Genomic DNA, 15,615 nt, shown 5'->3' on the forward strand with positions numbered 1-15,615 from the left:
GTGTGTGTGGAGGGGGATAATGAGGGGAAATGCTAATGGGTATGTTTCCTTGTCAAGTGATAAAATTTCCTAAAATCCTCCCACCTCATCCTCCTGAGTATCTGTCACTATAGGTGTTTGCCACCACACCCAGCTTTATTACATATGTTTATTTATTTATTTATTTTGAGACGGAGTCTCCCTCCCGGGTTCATGTCCTTCTCCTGCCTCAGCCTCCCGAGTAGCTAGGACTATAGGCGTGGGCCACCGCGCCCAGCTACTTTTTGTATTTTAGTAGAGAGGGGGTTTCACCATGTTAGCCAGGATGGTCTCGATCTCCTGATCTCGTGATCCGCCCACCTCAGCCTCCCAAAGTGCTGGGATTACAGGCGTGAGCCACCGTGCCTGATTTATTTTATTTATTTATTTATTTATTTGAGATGGAGTCTCGCTATGTCACCAAGGCTGGAGCACAGTGGTGGGATCTCGGCTCACTACAACCTCTGCCTCCTGGGTTCAAGCAATTCTCTGCCTCAGCCTTCCAAGTAGCTGGGATTACAGTCAAGCGCCACCATGCCCAACTAATTTTTTTGTTTTGTTTTGTTTGAGACGGAGTCTCGCTCTGTCGCCCGGGCTGGAGTGCAGTGGCCGGATCTCAGCTCACTGCAAGCTCCGCCTCCCGGGTTCATGCCATTCTCCTGCCTCAGCCTCCCGAGTAGCTGGGACTACAGGCGCCCGCCACCTTGCCCGGCTAGTTTTTTGTATTTTTTAGTAGAGACGGGGTTTCACCGTGTTAGCCAGGATGGTCTCGCTCTCCTGACCTCGTGATCCGCCCGTCTCAGCCTCCCAAAGTGCTGGGATTACAGGCTTGAGCCACCGCACCCGGCTATAAGAGGGTTTTTTGTTTTTTTTTTTCCAGTTCTTTATAAAGATCTCAGGCATATATAGGCTTGTAATACTTTGGATAAACCAGCAGGAAAGATAAAGAAAATCTGGCATCACTTAAGTTTTAATTTTTACTTATTAAAACTCTGTATTAACACATGTTCTTGATATAGGTCCAAAGAGACTCAATTTCTGGCAAACTGGGTTGAGGAAGTAAACCATTTTTTAGCCATTAGACTTACCACTCGGCTGAAATACTCATCTAAAACTTCCACAAAGTTATGAATGAATTCATAAATAGCCATCTCATTCTAAAATAAAAGAAGAAAGGTAGAATCAATTTTAGTATGGCCCTCATTTAAATCAGACATAGAACATCCCAGTCAGCTTCCAGCTTTTAGTGAACTGATAATATGAGGAAAGTAGCCTCCCACTGACAAATACTCGGAACAGTTCTATACTCACTTGTTTAAAAGATGCTTATCAATAGGGGAAATGTAGATAAACCTTAACCTCTAGGATTTTTTTTTTTGGCCAGGTTTAGTGGTTCATATCTGTAATCCTAGCAAGTTGGGAGGCCAAGGTGAGAGGATGGCTTGGGGCCAGGAGTTCAAGACCAGCCTAGGCAATATAGTGAGACTCTGTCTCCACAAAAAATTTAAAAAACTAGCCAGGTGTGGTGTTGCATGCCTCTAGTCTCAGCTACTCATGAGGTTGAGGCAGGAGGATGGCTTGACCCCAGGAGTTCAAGGCTGCAGTAAGCTACGATGGCACCACTGTACTCCAGCCTGGGAAACAGAGCGAGGTCCTGTCTTAAAAAACAAAAAGGCCATGCGTGGTGGCTCACACCTGTAATCCCCACCACTTTGGGAGGACGAGGTGGGAGGATCACTTGAGCCCAGAAGTTCAAGATCAGCCTGGGCAACATAATGAGATCCCTTCTTTACAAAAAATAAAAAAATAGGCTGGGCGTAATGGCTCATGCCTGTAATCCTAGCACTTTGGGAGGCCGAGATGGGCAGATCACTTGAGGTCAGGAGCTCAAGACCAGCCTTGCCAACACAGTGAAACTTCGTCTCTACTAAAAATACAAAAATTAGCTGGGCATGGTGGCACACGCTTGTAATCCCAGCTACATGGGAGGCTGAGGCAGGAGAATTGCTTGAACCCAGGAGGAACACTTGAACCTGGCAGGCTGAGATTGAAGTGAGCCAAGATCGTGCCACTGTACTCCAACCTGAGTGACATAGCGAGACTCTGTCTCAAAAAAAAAAAAAAAAAAAAACAAAATAAATAAATAAATAAATAAAGTAAAAATATCCAGATATCTTGGCATGAGCCTGTAGTCTTAGGTACTCGGGATCGTGATGCTGAGGTGGAAGGATTACTTCAGGCCAAGAGGTCAAGGCTGCAGTGAGAGGTGAAGGTGCCACTGCATTCTAGCCTGGGAGACAGAGAGAGACCCCGCCTTAAAAAACTTAGGCCAGGTGTGGTGGCTCACGCCTGTAATCCCAGCACTATGGGAGGCTGAGGCAGGTGGATCATGGGGTCAGGAGATCGAGATCATCCTGGCCAAAAGGTGAAACCCCGTCTCTACTAAGAATACAAAAATTAGCTGGGCGTGGTGGTGGGCACCTGTAGTCCTAGCTACTCGGGAGGCTGAGGCAGGAGAATCGCTTGAACTCAGGAGGCGGGGGTTGTAGTGAGCCGAGGTGGTGCCACTGCACTCTAGCCTGGTGACAAGGTGAGACTGTCTCCAAAAGAATCTTTTTTTTGAAGTCTATGATAAATCTAGCCAGATTAAAATCTTAGTGTCTAGTATTTAGAGTTCTTAGCTCCATTTCCTGACTTTACCACAAATTGGCTTAAGCAATTGTTCAGGTTCTTCATGCCATCATTTTTCTATCTGTGGAGATGGGAAAACCACTTCAAAGTTTGGTTCATGGATAAAAAACAACGAATCAATATTTCAGCTAGATGTAAAATATCCTTTCAGGGATTCCATGTCCATAAGTACTATTGATCTGGGAGTGGCATTTGTGAAGGGGTGAACTAAATAAATTTGAGGGGATATAATCACAATACAATCATCTTTATAGTTTTCACTGGCTTTTGATATATCAGCCATGTTTAATGCCAAAATCAGTTGGTCTGTATACTTATGAGCTGCTTCATTGTTCAAGAGAACAAGGGCAGGGCACTGGTATTGCTTACAACAGAAAAAGGCATTCTGTGGTTTGGGGCTTCTCTACTTTTCAAGCTCCTCATCTAATCCAAGAAACATCCTAGATATTTCTCTTCCACACAACTTTCCTTATTCTTGCTAGAAACCAAGATCCTAGCCAGGCACAGTGGCCTGTGTCTGTATTCCCAGCTACTTGGGAGGCTAAGCCAGGAAGATCGCTTGAAGTCAGGAGTTCTAGACCAACCTGGGCAACATAGTGAGACCCCATCTCTAAAAAAAATAAAAGCAAAAAAATTAGCTGGGCTTGGGAGTGTGAGCCCGTAGTCCCAGCTAGTCAGGTGGCTGAGATGGGAAGATGCTTGAAACCAGGCATTCAAGGCTGCAGTGAGCTATGACTGTGCCATTGCACGCTAGTCTGTCTCTTAAAAACATAAAAATAAAAAAAAATTAGGAGTCTGAGGCAGGCAGATCATGAGGTCAGGAGATCAAGACCGTCTTGGCCAACATGGCGAATCCCCATCTCTACTAAATACAAAAAATTAGCCGGGTGTGGTGGCACGTGCCTGTAATCCCAGCTACTTGGGAGGCTGAAGCAGGGGCATCGCTTGAACCTGGGAGGTGGAGGTTGCAGTGAGCTGAGATCGTGCCACTGTACTATAGCCTGGCAACAGGGCAAGACTCCGTTAAAAAAAAATAAAAAAATTAAGAGAGTCATAATTCTTAGGGAGGCAAGTAGAAAGAAATTCTTGCATTTTCCAAGGGCTCTTCTATTATCTTACCTCAGTGTCATTAACTCCAACCACAATGAAGAGAGCTGCATACTGCCGATATATCAGCTTAAAATCCTTATATTCAATGAAAGAGCACTAGACAAAACACAATGAGATATTAATTCCTGTTGTTGAGAGAGAGTTATTTAAAATGACATGCATAAGTTCTAGGTTCTGATTCATCTGACAAACATTCCTAGAAATATAAAATATTAAGATGTTACACAACCACTGGTGGCCTTCTCACAATATTCAGGGGCCCACTTGGAAGCATCTCTAGTGGAAATTGGAGAAGTCTTGGAAAAAAGTCTGAGTGTTCACATGGGTTCCCACTTATACTCCTTCTCATTCCTTTGCTTGGCTCTGTGTGGAACTCAGCAGGCAAAGATAATGAATAATCAGCAAAGTGCCTCTGAAGTGAAAATAAGCAAACATGATAAAGAAGACTTTCTTCTCCTCACCTCCCCAAGACTTTTTTGGAAGCCATTAGATATTCTCGGTTTTGTACTATTTAATAGTCATTGAGGAGCCAAATACATGGTACAAACAAACAAAATTGGTTGCTTTTTCCTAGACTCATGAAAAGAATCCATGTAGATTATTTTATAAATCATTTAAAGATGGCCTTTTTGTGGCAGATGCTAGACAAAATCTCGCATTGTAAACATTGCTTCGTATGAATTAATAACTAGCCTGCCACCACTGACACATGGATAAAACTCCCTTCTCATTTATCCCTTTCCTATCGCCTTTGTACAAAGAGTTATGGGAAGGCGCTGAGTGGATGGGAGGTGGAGAGTGAGCAGAAGCACAGGGTTACTCTTCTTCTGGATTTTAGGGTGTGCTGGATGTGTTGCTCTTGGGTGCCCGGATGTACCTGGGAATGAAGCTGCAAGTTTTGACCATGGAAATGCCTCTATGGGAAAGCCATCTGACAGTCTATAAAATGGAGGAATTTAGGTTTTTATTTAAAATTAGGATAAAGGTAATGAGTACAGAAGCATTCTGCAGCTTTTGGCTCACTGTAGAGCCAGTGTGATCTCTGCTCAGCTGGATCTTTCAAGGAAACACAACCTTTTGAAAGAACTGAGGAACATTTTCAAAGCCTCTCAGGAGTTTCTGACATTAAAAAAAAAGTATCAGAGCACCTCTATGGATAAAAACTAAGCTGCTATTATGCTACGTTGGTGCCTGATTATGCCAAAAGCCCAGTGGACTCCTTTTAAAATCTAAAATAATTTAGAATGCACCAAAAGTATCTAACAGTATATTCATTCCAAAGCTTTCGTTTCAAAGGGTAACCTATCAGTGAAAATGATATTTGAAATTGAGTGCCTGCATTCTGCAGAAAGGTTCAAACAGGAATGCTTCTAAGAGTATTTACTTTTACTTAAAGTATGTGGCTATTAACACAGCCCTTTAAAAGTTTCTGTTTCCATCTGACAACATGAAACAGTGTGTGCCATGGCAGGCCAAAGTAGTAATTCAAAGAGGAACTCTGAGATGTCCCAACTGAAAAAGCAGTTTAGATGCCAAGGGAGACACATTTGTACCATGTTACTTTTGAGCACTGATGTAGCTTAATATTTTATGATTTAGCGCTGGTGCTCACAGGCAGCCCACTGTGCAGTGAAATGGAGAACTGACAAAATTAAAATGCATGAGTTAAACAAGTTTTCTGATTTTCCCTCAGTTGTTGAGTAATTCCCAATAGATCTGGCAAGTTTAGGACCTGGATTAAGTAATTCTCTAAACAAAATTATTCATAAAAATTTTGTTCAAGGGGCCAGGCGTGGTGGCTCATGCCTGTAATCCCAGCACTTTGGAAGGCTAAGGCAGGTGGATCACTTGAGGTCGGGATTTCAAGACCAGCCTGACCAACATGGAGATACCTCGTCTCTACTAAAAATACAAAATTAGCCGGTCATGGTGGCACATGCCTCTAATCTCAGCTACCTGGGAGGCTGAGGCAGGAGAATCACTTGAACCTGGGAGGCAGAGGTTGCAGTGAGCCGAGATCATGCTGTTACACTCCAGCCTGGGCAAAAGCAAAACTCTGTCTCAAAAAAAAAAAAAAATTTTTTTTTGTTCAAGGTATGAGCTAGGGAAAAAATTCTTTACAAAATGGACTCGGTTTTTGGCCAGGCGCAGTGGCTCATGCCTGTAATCCCAGCACCAAGGCAGGCAGATCACTTGAGGTCAGGAGTTCGAGACCAGCATGACCAGCATAGTGAAATCCCATCTCTACTAAAAATACAAAAATTAGCCGGGCGTGGTGGCACGCACCTGTAATCCCAGCTACTACTCAGGAGGCTGAGGCAGGAGGATCGCTTGAACCTGGGAGGCGGAGATTGCAGTGAGCCAAGATGGCGCCACTGCACTCCAGCCTGGGCGACAAAGCAAGACTCCATCTCAAAAAACACAACAAAAAAAATGGACTCAGTTTTAAAATTCCTATTTAACCTCCTTTTTTTTTTTTTTTTGAGACAGAGTTTTGCTCTTGTCGCTCAGGCTGGAGTGCAGTGAAGCAGTCTTGGCTGACTGCAACCTCCACCTCCTATGTTCAAACAATTTTCCTGCCTCGGCCTCCCCAGTAGCTGGGACTACAGTTGTGCATAATTACGCCCAGCTGGGCCGGGCACGGTGGCTCAAGCCTGTAATCCCAGCACTTTGGGAGGCCGAGACGGGCGGATCACGAGGTCAGGAGATCGAGTCCATCCTGGCTAACACGGTGAAACCCCGTCTCTACTAAAAAATACAAAAAACTAGCCGGGCGAGGTGGCGGGCGCCTGTAGTCCCAGCTACGTGGGAGGCTGAGGCAGGAGAATGGCGTGAACCCAGGAGGCGGAGCTTGCAGTGAGCTGAGATCTGGCCTCTGCACTCCAGCCTGGGCGACAGAGCGAGACTCTGTCTCAAAAAAAAAAAAAAAAAAAATTACCCCCGCTAATTTTTCACTATATTGGCCAGGCTGGTCTCGAACTCCTGATCTCTGGTGATCACCCGCTTCCGCCTCCCACAGTGCTGGGATTACAGGCGTGAGCCATTGCACCCAGCCTTAATCTCCATTTTGGAAGATGGATAAATTTGTTGTTTCATAAGAATTTTTAATTTCCATTTTTCCCACCTAGATAATAAAATCAAACTTGTTTTTCAATCACTGGTTTCAGTATTATATTGGTGGTATATTTACAAAAATAATAAGCAGAATAAAACCACCCCATTTGAGAATAATATTATCCTCTGGCATAAAATGGGTCTTCAGTATTTACCTCTATACCAATCATTTGATCTTCATTTTTTGGCTTATAGAAAGCTACCTGCTACAGGCACTCATGAGAGTTTCAGGGGCTGAATTCGTAAGAATGAAAAAAGAAGAGGTGTCTATTAGCAGAAGGAAATTTTATTGTCGTTTCCAAGGTGCGTTGAGACAAATATGCTTACTTAAATAAGAACCCAAGATTCTTCCAGGTTTTCCTTGTTTTAATTTTCTTAAAGGGATGTAAAGAGAGCTATGCTTCTTTCAGTTTTTCATTTCACATCACTTCTTATTTTCCTTAGTAGCTATTGAAGGAATATAGATCAAAGGAAATGACGGCCCCTGAGACTCAGTAATAACAAATCTGCCAAGGCCGAGTTGAATGTAGAGATAAAGGAGAGGACCAGAGACTTACTTGTTCATTGGACCGAGAGAGACAGCTCTTTATGACTTCTGTTTCCAGAAGTGTACGCTTATTAATATCCACATGTTCATAGTACTTAGAAAGTCGAGTCTGCCCTTGTTTATTCACCATGAGGAAAATTTTATCATTTTCTTTCCTGGCCAGTATTTTCCAAATATAGTTCAAAAGTTATGACAAGGGATGGCTGTAACTGGAACCCTGAAGACAAAAACAAACAAACAAACAAACAAACAAACAAACAAAAACCCAGAAAGGCAAGATCAAATTTCTCAAAGAATTATATTAAATGTTTTATAGATAAACAGTAAATAAAGTAGCAGTAAATATCATCTGATAATATCAGTCTTCATTCCTATGAACTAATTGAGGTTTCAATAAATAAAAACCAACGATAAATTTTCATCAGTTATTCTCCAAAACAATTCTGAGCAACCGCAGTACTTCTGTTTATATTCATTCAATTTACTCATCTATTTTGCTGGGTAACAATGACGTGTCGAGCACCAGAAGAATGGGGAGATGAAGTAGTAAGGACTTCTGATCTTCTGATTTTTATACCTAGCAAAGGTGCGAGGTAGGTAAACAACAGCACTACAAGGTGATGAGTTATAACTGGGACAGGTCTGCTTCCACGGGTGTACAGAAGGGAGGGACAAGGAACGTCACAGGAGAGTGAAGAACTGCTTCCCAGAGAAGGGGCACTGATGTGAGGTCATGAAGAATGAGCTACGGGGGACGACTGAGGCAGAGAAAATCGGTATGAAAGCTCTGGAAAGTTCACTGGGGCTGCAGTTCAGGGTGTGGGAAGAATAGCTGCTGGAAATTAAGCTACTCACATATGACAAAATTGGCTTTAGAAGTCATGCTAAGGAATTTGGGCTTTATTTTATGGGCAATGGAGACAAGATCTATAGTAAAGCTTTTCTTTCCTTAGTGGTGGAAATAGTAGTGATATCAATTTATCAAATTCCTCTAGGCCCTATAACAAGCTCTCTAAGGTCCTATCCTGAGCAATTCTCACAATTATTTGAGGCAGGTACTTCTGTTATCCTTTATTTTTGAGATAGGGCCTCACTCTGCACCCAGGCTGGAGTACAGTGGTGCAATCTCAGCTTAGTGCAGCATCTTCCTCTGTACTCAAGTGATCCCACCTCAGCCTCCTGAACAGCTAGGATTATAGGCATGCACCATCATGCCCAGCTAATTTTTTAACTTTTTGTAAAGATGAGGTTTCACTATATTGCCGGCTGGTCTTGAACACTTAGGTTCAAGTGATCCTCCTGCCTTGGCCTCCCAAAGTATTGGGATTACGGGCGTAAGCCACCGTATCAAGCCTGTTATTCTTATTTTAAGGTCAAGCAGGTTAAAGTTTAGAAGGGCACGGTGGCTCGTGCCTGTAATCCCAGCACTTTGGGAGGCCAAGGCAGGCAGATCATTTGAGGTCAGGAGTTCAAGACCAGCCTGGTCAATATGGTGAATCCTTGGCTCTACTAAAAATACAAAAATTAACTGGGCATGGTGGGCACGCCTGTAATCCCAGCTACTCAGAAGGCTGAGGCAGGAGAATGGTGTGAACCCGGGAGGCGGAGCTTGCAGTGAGCTGAGAGCCGGCCACTGCACTCCAGCCTGGGCGGCAGAGCAAGACTCCGTCTCAAAAAAAAAAAAAAAAAAAAAAAAAAAGAGTCAGTTTGCTCAAAGCTTGGCTGTCAGAATACCAGTCAGAGGCTGATTTACAGGGCTTGATCTACTTCACAGCCTCTTGGAGCACAAAACATTAATTATCTGTAACATTAATTATCTGTTTGAAGAGGCATCCATGCCTGCTGAAGAGTGGAGTTGACTGCCCAGGCAAGCAGTGGCTCACGCCTGTAATCCCAGCACTTTGGGAGGCTGAGGTGGGTGGATCACTTGAGGTCAGGGGTTTGAGACCAGCCTGGCCAACCCCACTATCTACTAAAAAATACCAAAATTAGGCCAGACATAGTGGCTTATGGCTGTAATCCCAGCCCTTTGGGAGGCTGAGGCAGTGGATCATTTGAGGTCAGGAGTTCGAGACCTCATGGTGAAACTTAGTCTCTACTAAAATACAAAAAAAATATCTGGGTGTGGTGGCATGAGCCTGTAGTCCCAGCTACTCAGGAGGCTGAGGCAGGAGGATTGTTTGAACCCGGGAGGTGGAGGCTGAAGTGCGCCAAGATCGTGCCACTGCACTGCAGTCTGGGCGACACAGGGAGACTCCGACTCAAAAAAAAAAAGAAGAAAAGTAGAGTCGAGACTCTCCTTTATGATTCTCCCTATTTCACTAGATGCCTGAATGTCCTTTTTCATGTGTCATCCCATGCATCTAGAGAAATAAGCAGATAGCATGGAAGAACAGGACCTTTGGTGAATGAGTAGTTCTTGACTAATCAGAATCCCAGCAAATACAGAGGCTGGGGAACACCACAATAGAGGATGGGTCCCACTAAGCACTGAGCTAAGCAGCTAAGTCAAGCTGGAAACCAGCAAGTATTTTTTTCTTTGGGGGTTTTGCCTGCTTGAGGAGATAGGAGAACGCATTGCTTAAAAGCTCAGACCTGAGTAAGACAGACCTGGCTAAGTTTTGGCTTTGCCACATACCTGCCATGTGATGCTTAAGGTGCTTGGGTTTTTTGAACCCCAGGGGGATGGTTAACTCTGAGGTGTGAAAGTGAGATAGGTAACACAAATAGCACTTAGCAAAGGCGCTGGTCTACAGTAAATATTCACTTTACAACTGAGCTCTTTTCATTACAGTCAACCCTTAGTATGCAGGTTATTAGTTCCGGGACTGCCTTGAGTATAACCAAATCTGTGCATACTCAAGTCCCGCAGTAGGCCCTGTGGAAACTACATACACAAAAAGCCAGCCCCATATAACTGGGGTTTTGCATGCCACAAACACTGTATTTTCCATCTGTGTTTGGTTGGAAAAAAAGCTGCATATAAATGGATCTGTGCAGTTCAAGCCTGTGTTGTTCAAGGATCAACTGTATTATTTCCTTGCTGTAACTAGAAACATTATGATATAATACTTGGACTAAGTTTTTTTTATATATATATATATACATTTCGTCCTCCCAGCTCATTTCCTGTTTCCTAAGCCCTATCAGACAGGTGGTTATCTTACAGCAATTCTAAACACTAAGGTGTAAAGAGCCAGGCCCAGTGTGGCCAAGCCTAGGGTTGTTGCCTTCATTCCCTGTGTAGACCGGGATGTTATCTAGACCAGCTCAGCTGGGGATATAACAGCTGTGCCATGGGGGAGGCCTGTGGCCATTCACTCCCTTTTCCAGGAAGAAAAGCTCATGGCTGTGGGTGGGGTTGCAACATACTCTGTGGTGTTTAATCATTTGCTATTAAATGCTGCTTTTATTTGTCTCACAAATTACTGTCAGTAAATTATGGCGGGTTACCAGGAAGTTAAGATTACCATCCTTTCTTTTACTCCCTTTCAGCGAAGTTATTTAAAAAACATCTTTATGACAGTTAGAAATTATAATTCTATACCTTGGATTTCAACTGCCGGGTAAAAGGAAAATGTCTCAAAGGTACTCATGGCCAAACCTTTGCCTTTAAATGTCCTGCTTGCATTAAGTGGTAAAATGAGATGTAAAAAGATCTCACTGAGGTGTTACATCAAGGGATCAAATTGGTTTCTACCTTACAAGCACAGCATTCCTTCCCACTGACTTCAAGAGCAAGGATGACAAATAAGGACATGTTGAATTGATATTCATTAGGATGTAAGTTTTGAAAAGAGTAAATGAAGGCTTCCAAAGACTTGGATATATCTTTCTTTTCTTGCACACTCTTAAACATTAGACAATTTTAACTGTAGCAGGATGCAGTGGTAAAAAAATCTAGAGAAACACAACTTTAAACTATTTCTACTATAAAATATACAATGCCAAAATAAACAATGTGGAGACTCGAGAGACAAGTACACATCTGAGAACTGAAGATGAATGCTGTAAGAACCTATCATGGTTATTAATCATCGAGGAGGAGGGAAATGAAATAATTATGAAACTGAGGTAAGACAGTAAGAAGGGAATATGCTTAGACAAGTGTTGGGAGTGGTCAGTGAGAGGTATGAACTTCCTTTTTTAAACTATTTGCATTCAATGACACACAAGGGGCCAGAGGGGCCAGGCGTGGTAGCTCACACCTATAATTCTAGCACTTTGAGAGGCCATGGTGGCAGGACAGCTTGAGACCAGAATTTGGGGACCAGCCTGGGAAACACAGTGAGATGCCATCTTTACCACAAAAAAGGAAAAAAAAAAAAAAAAAGCCAGGCATCATGGTGTGTGCCTATAGTCCCAGCTACTTAGGAAGCTAAGGTGGGAGCACTGCTTGTACCCAGGAATTGGAGGCAGCAGTGAGCTATGATCACACCACTGCACTCCCACTCTGGCCTGGGCAACAGAGTGAGATCCTATCTCTAAACACACACACACACACACACACACACACACACGCAGAGAGAGAGACACACACACACACACACAGAGCTGGGAAGATGTTTCGATGACCAGGAAGGAAGTCAGTAGATGCTACACCGAAAAGCTTGTGTGTAAATGTGTGTACATAAAGAAGAAGAAAGAAGGCAACTTCACTGGGGAAAGCATTACACAAATGGTGCTAGGATGCCCCAGCAAGGAAATCTAGAAAAGAGGAAAAGAAGGTTAAGGTTACTTACAGCGGGAATCAAACAAGCATTTTCCTTGGATTAGCATTGTCAGGCCTCTGAGCCCAAGCCAAGCCATCGCATCCCCGTGACTTGCACGTAGATGGTCTGAAGTAACTTAAGAATCACAAAGGAAGTGCAAATGCCCAGTCCCGCCTTAACTGATGACATTCCACCACAAAAGAAGTGAAAAATGGCCGGTCCTTGCCTTAAGTGATGACATTATCTTGTGAAATTCCTTTTCCTGGCTCATCCTGGCTCAAAAGACTCCCCCACTGAGCACCTTGTAACCCCGACTCTTGCCTGCCAGAGAACAACCCCCCTTTGACTGTAATTTTCCTTTACCTACCTAAATCCTATAAAACGGCCCCACCCTTATCTTGCTGACTCTCTTTTCGGACTCAGCCCGCCTGCACCCAGGTGAAATAAACAAACATGTTGCTCACACAAAGCCTGTTTGGTGGTCTCTTCACACAGACGTGCTTGACAAGCATGAACATGCTTTCAAGACTAGTGAGGTTGGTAGATTTGCATTAGAATACAGGGCCAGGCGAGGTGGTTCACACCTGTAATCTCAGCACTTTGGGAGGCCGAGGTGGGTGGATCACCAGAGGCCAGGAGTTGGAGACCAGCCTAGGCAATATAGGAGACCATGCCTCTACAACAAAAAACAAACGAAAAAACAAGAGCTGGGTGTGGTGGTGCGTGTCTGTAATCCCAGCTACTTGGGAGAGTAAGGCTGAGATCAGGAATTCTAGGCTACAGTAAGCTATGATCACTCCACTGCACTCCAGCCTGGGTGACAGAAGGAGACCCTATCTCTAAAAAAAAAAGAAAAAGAGAAAGAAAAAGCAACTAGCTGGGTGCAGTGGCTCACGCCTGTAATCTCAGAAGTTTGGGAGGCCGAGGTGGATGGATCATCTGAGGCCAGGAGTTGGAGACCAGCCTAGGCAATATAGGAGACCACGCCTCTACAACAAAAAACAAACGAAAAAACAAGAGCTGGGTGTGGTGGGCAATGTCTGTAATCCCAGCTACTTGGGAGAGTAAGGCTGGATCAGGAATTCTAGGCTACAGTGAGCTATGATCACTCCACTGCACTCCAGCCTGGGTGACAGAAGGAGACCCTATCTCTAAAAAAAAAAAAAAAAAAAAAACAACTAGCTGGGTGCAGTGGCTCACGCCTGTAATCCCAACACTTTGGGAGGCCAAGGCGGGTAGATCACTTGAGGTCAGGAACTCGGGACCAGCCTGGCTAACATTGTGAAACCTTTTCTCTACTAAAAATACAAAAAAAGGAACCAGGCGTGGTGTCGGGTGCCTGTAATTATAGCTACTTGGGAGGCTGAGGCAGGAGAACCACTTGAACCCAGGAGGCGGAGGTTGCAGTGAGCCGAGATTGCACCACTGCACTAAAAAACAGCCTGGGCGACAGAGTGAGAACTTCGTCTTCCAAAAAAAAATAAAATAAAATAAAATAAAATAAAATAAAATAAAAAATAAAATAAACCAAAACAACAAAAAAAGTAGAATATGCTCAGATCCATGTCCCAGCAACCACATGATGTAAACTTAACGCCCAGAGAAAAGAGAGATTGAAGAGGCTGAATGAAGTACACATTGAATTGAGAAGGTATCGTATTTCTGATGGCGTACTTCTGGAAGTTAGACCTAGGACAGTCTTTACAGTTTGTCATATCCAAAGATGGCAAATGAGTTTCAACTTGGGTGTCAATTGTGACTAACTGTAACAGCTGCTTTGGGAAGGATTCTGGAGCTGCTTCCAGGTTCAAAACAAAAGGATGGCATGCGTAATTACTCGTCAGTTGTAGGTTACGTCAGTTGTAAGTTAGGAAGCAGGGAGTGGCAACATATGCACCTTATATTTGTCATCCCTGAGGTGTACTCCCTTCATTTTGTAGATAAGAAAACTGATCAGAGATGTAGTGTGAAGTACTGAATTCTGCTCCCCTGACTCATACTACAATGCTGTCTTTAATCTATCACATTGCCTCACTCTACATATCAGTGTCATTAAATGTTCACTTAACCTTTCTGTTTGTTCTGTTGAGACAGGGTCTTACTCCAACCCAGGTTGGAATGTAGTGGCACAATCACAGTTCACTGCAACCTTGACCTCCCAGGCTCAAGCAATCCTCCCACCTCAGCCCCCCAAGTAGCTGGGACTACAGGTGCACACCACCATGCCCAGCTAATTTTTGTATATTTTGTAAAGGCGGGGTTTCCAGTTGCCCAGTCTAGTCTTGAACTCCTGGACTCAAGTGATCCACTCACCTCAGCTTCACTAAGTGCTAGGATTATACGTCTGAGACATTGTGCCCAGCCAAATGTTCATTTGAACTTAATGAGCATTAACTTCAGGTAGCTTTGGAAGTGATCCAGTCATTATTCTCTTTTCTAATGCTGCTGCACAATTAATCTGGAAAATGCCAAACAAACCACTACATGAATAAGTACAGTATGGGCTGGGCACAGTGGCTCATGTCTGTAATCCCAACACTTTGGGAGGCCAAGGCGGACAGATAACCTGAGGTCCGGAGTTCGAGACCAGCGTGGCCAACATGGCGAAACCCCGTCTCTACTAAAAGTACAAAGATTAGCCGGGCCTGGAGGCAGACACCTGTAATCCCAGCTACTCAGGAGGCTGAGGCAGGAGAATCGCCTGAACTCAGAAGGTGGAGGTTGCAGTGAGCCAAGATCGCACCACTGCACTCCAGCCTGGGTGACAGCCTGACTGCTTGGCTCCACTACTTAGTTGCTTTGTGACCCTGGACAAGATATTTAGTCTTTTAGAACTTAGTCTTCTGTACAATGGCCACAGTAACAGTACTCACTTCTTGGTGGTTGTGACAATTAAAGGAGTTAGGATATGTAACATTCCTAGAACAGGCTAGGCAGTTGGCACACAGCGAGTTCTACATAAGGGTTAGCCAGTGTCATCATGATAACATGTTGTCTTTTCCCTGGTGAAGCTTTTCCTGCCTATTCCAATCTTCTATTCCCAACTACAAAGAGCTGATAATCCTGTCTATAGTCTATATAATAACCATTTATTAAGCATGTTGAGGTCTCCTACCAGAAAAGTAATTTAGACTTTTAAAGCTGTGACTGTAAGAGAAAGATTGTACATTGTGGCCCAGCATACAAACATATATAATGTAAATGTAAAATTCAATATATATATTACATTATTTACATGATATACAGAGATACACCTTGACAGTTTTGAAGAGTATTGGTCAGGTATTTTAAGGAATGTCCCTTTATTGGGATTTGTCTGATGTTATCAGTAGATAGAGGTTATGCCTTTTCGGGAGAAAGAATACAGAGGTAAAGTGCCATTTTCTTTTTTTTTTTTTTTTTTTTTTTTTTTTTTTTTTTTTT

At 43.5% G+C, this 15,615-nt stretch overlaps 1 protein-coding gene across 4 annotated transcripts in view; it reads right to left on the minus strand.

Annotated features, from left to right (window-relative positions):
• Positions 1–15,615, minus strand: part of AP4S1 (adaptor related protein complex 4 subunit sigma 1) — a 79,148-nt gene that overhangs the window by 22,046 nt on the left and 41,487 nt on the right. For 2 of the 4 annotated variants that reach the window (XM_017895881.1, XM_017895883.1), the window contains exons 2-4: positions 7,491–7,697; positions 3,829–3,915; positions 1,107–1,175 (exon numbers count right to left, since the gene is read on the minus strand). In XM_017895881.1, coding sequence (XP_017751370.1) covers positions 1,107–1,175; positions 3,829–3,915; positions 7,491–7,610 — 276 coding nt within the window. In that variant the 5' untranslated portion in view covers positions 7,611–7,697. Of the gene's footprint in view, positions 1–1,106; positions 1,176–3,828; positions 3,916–7,490; positions 7,698–15,615 lie in introns of those variants that run through there. The other 2 variants (XM_017895885.1, XM_017895884.1) reach the window with 1 other exon arrangement.

The sequence above is a fragment of the Rhinopithecus bieti genome, unplaced genomic scaffold (assembly GCF_001698545.2).
Source record: "Rhinopithecus bieti isolate Rb0 unplaced genomic scaffold, ASM169854v2 scaffold_21703, whole genome shotgun sequence".
In the NCBI taxonomy this organism is placed as follows: Eukaryota; Metazoa; Chordata; class Mammalia; order Primates; family Cercopithecidae; genus Rhinopithecus; species Rhinopithecus bieti.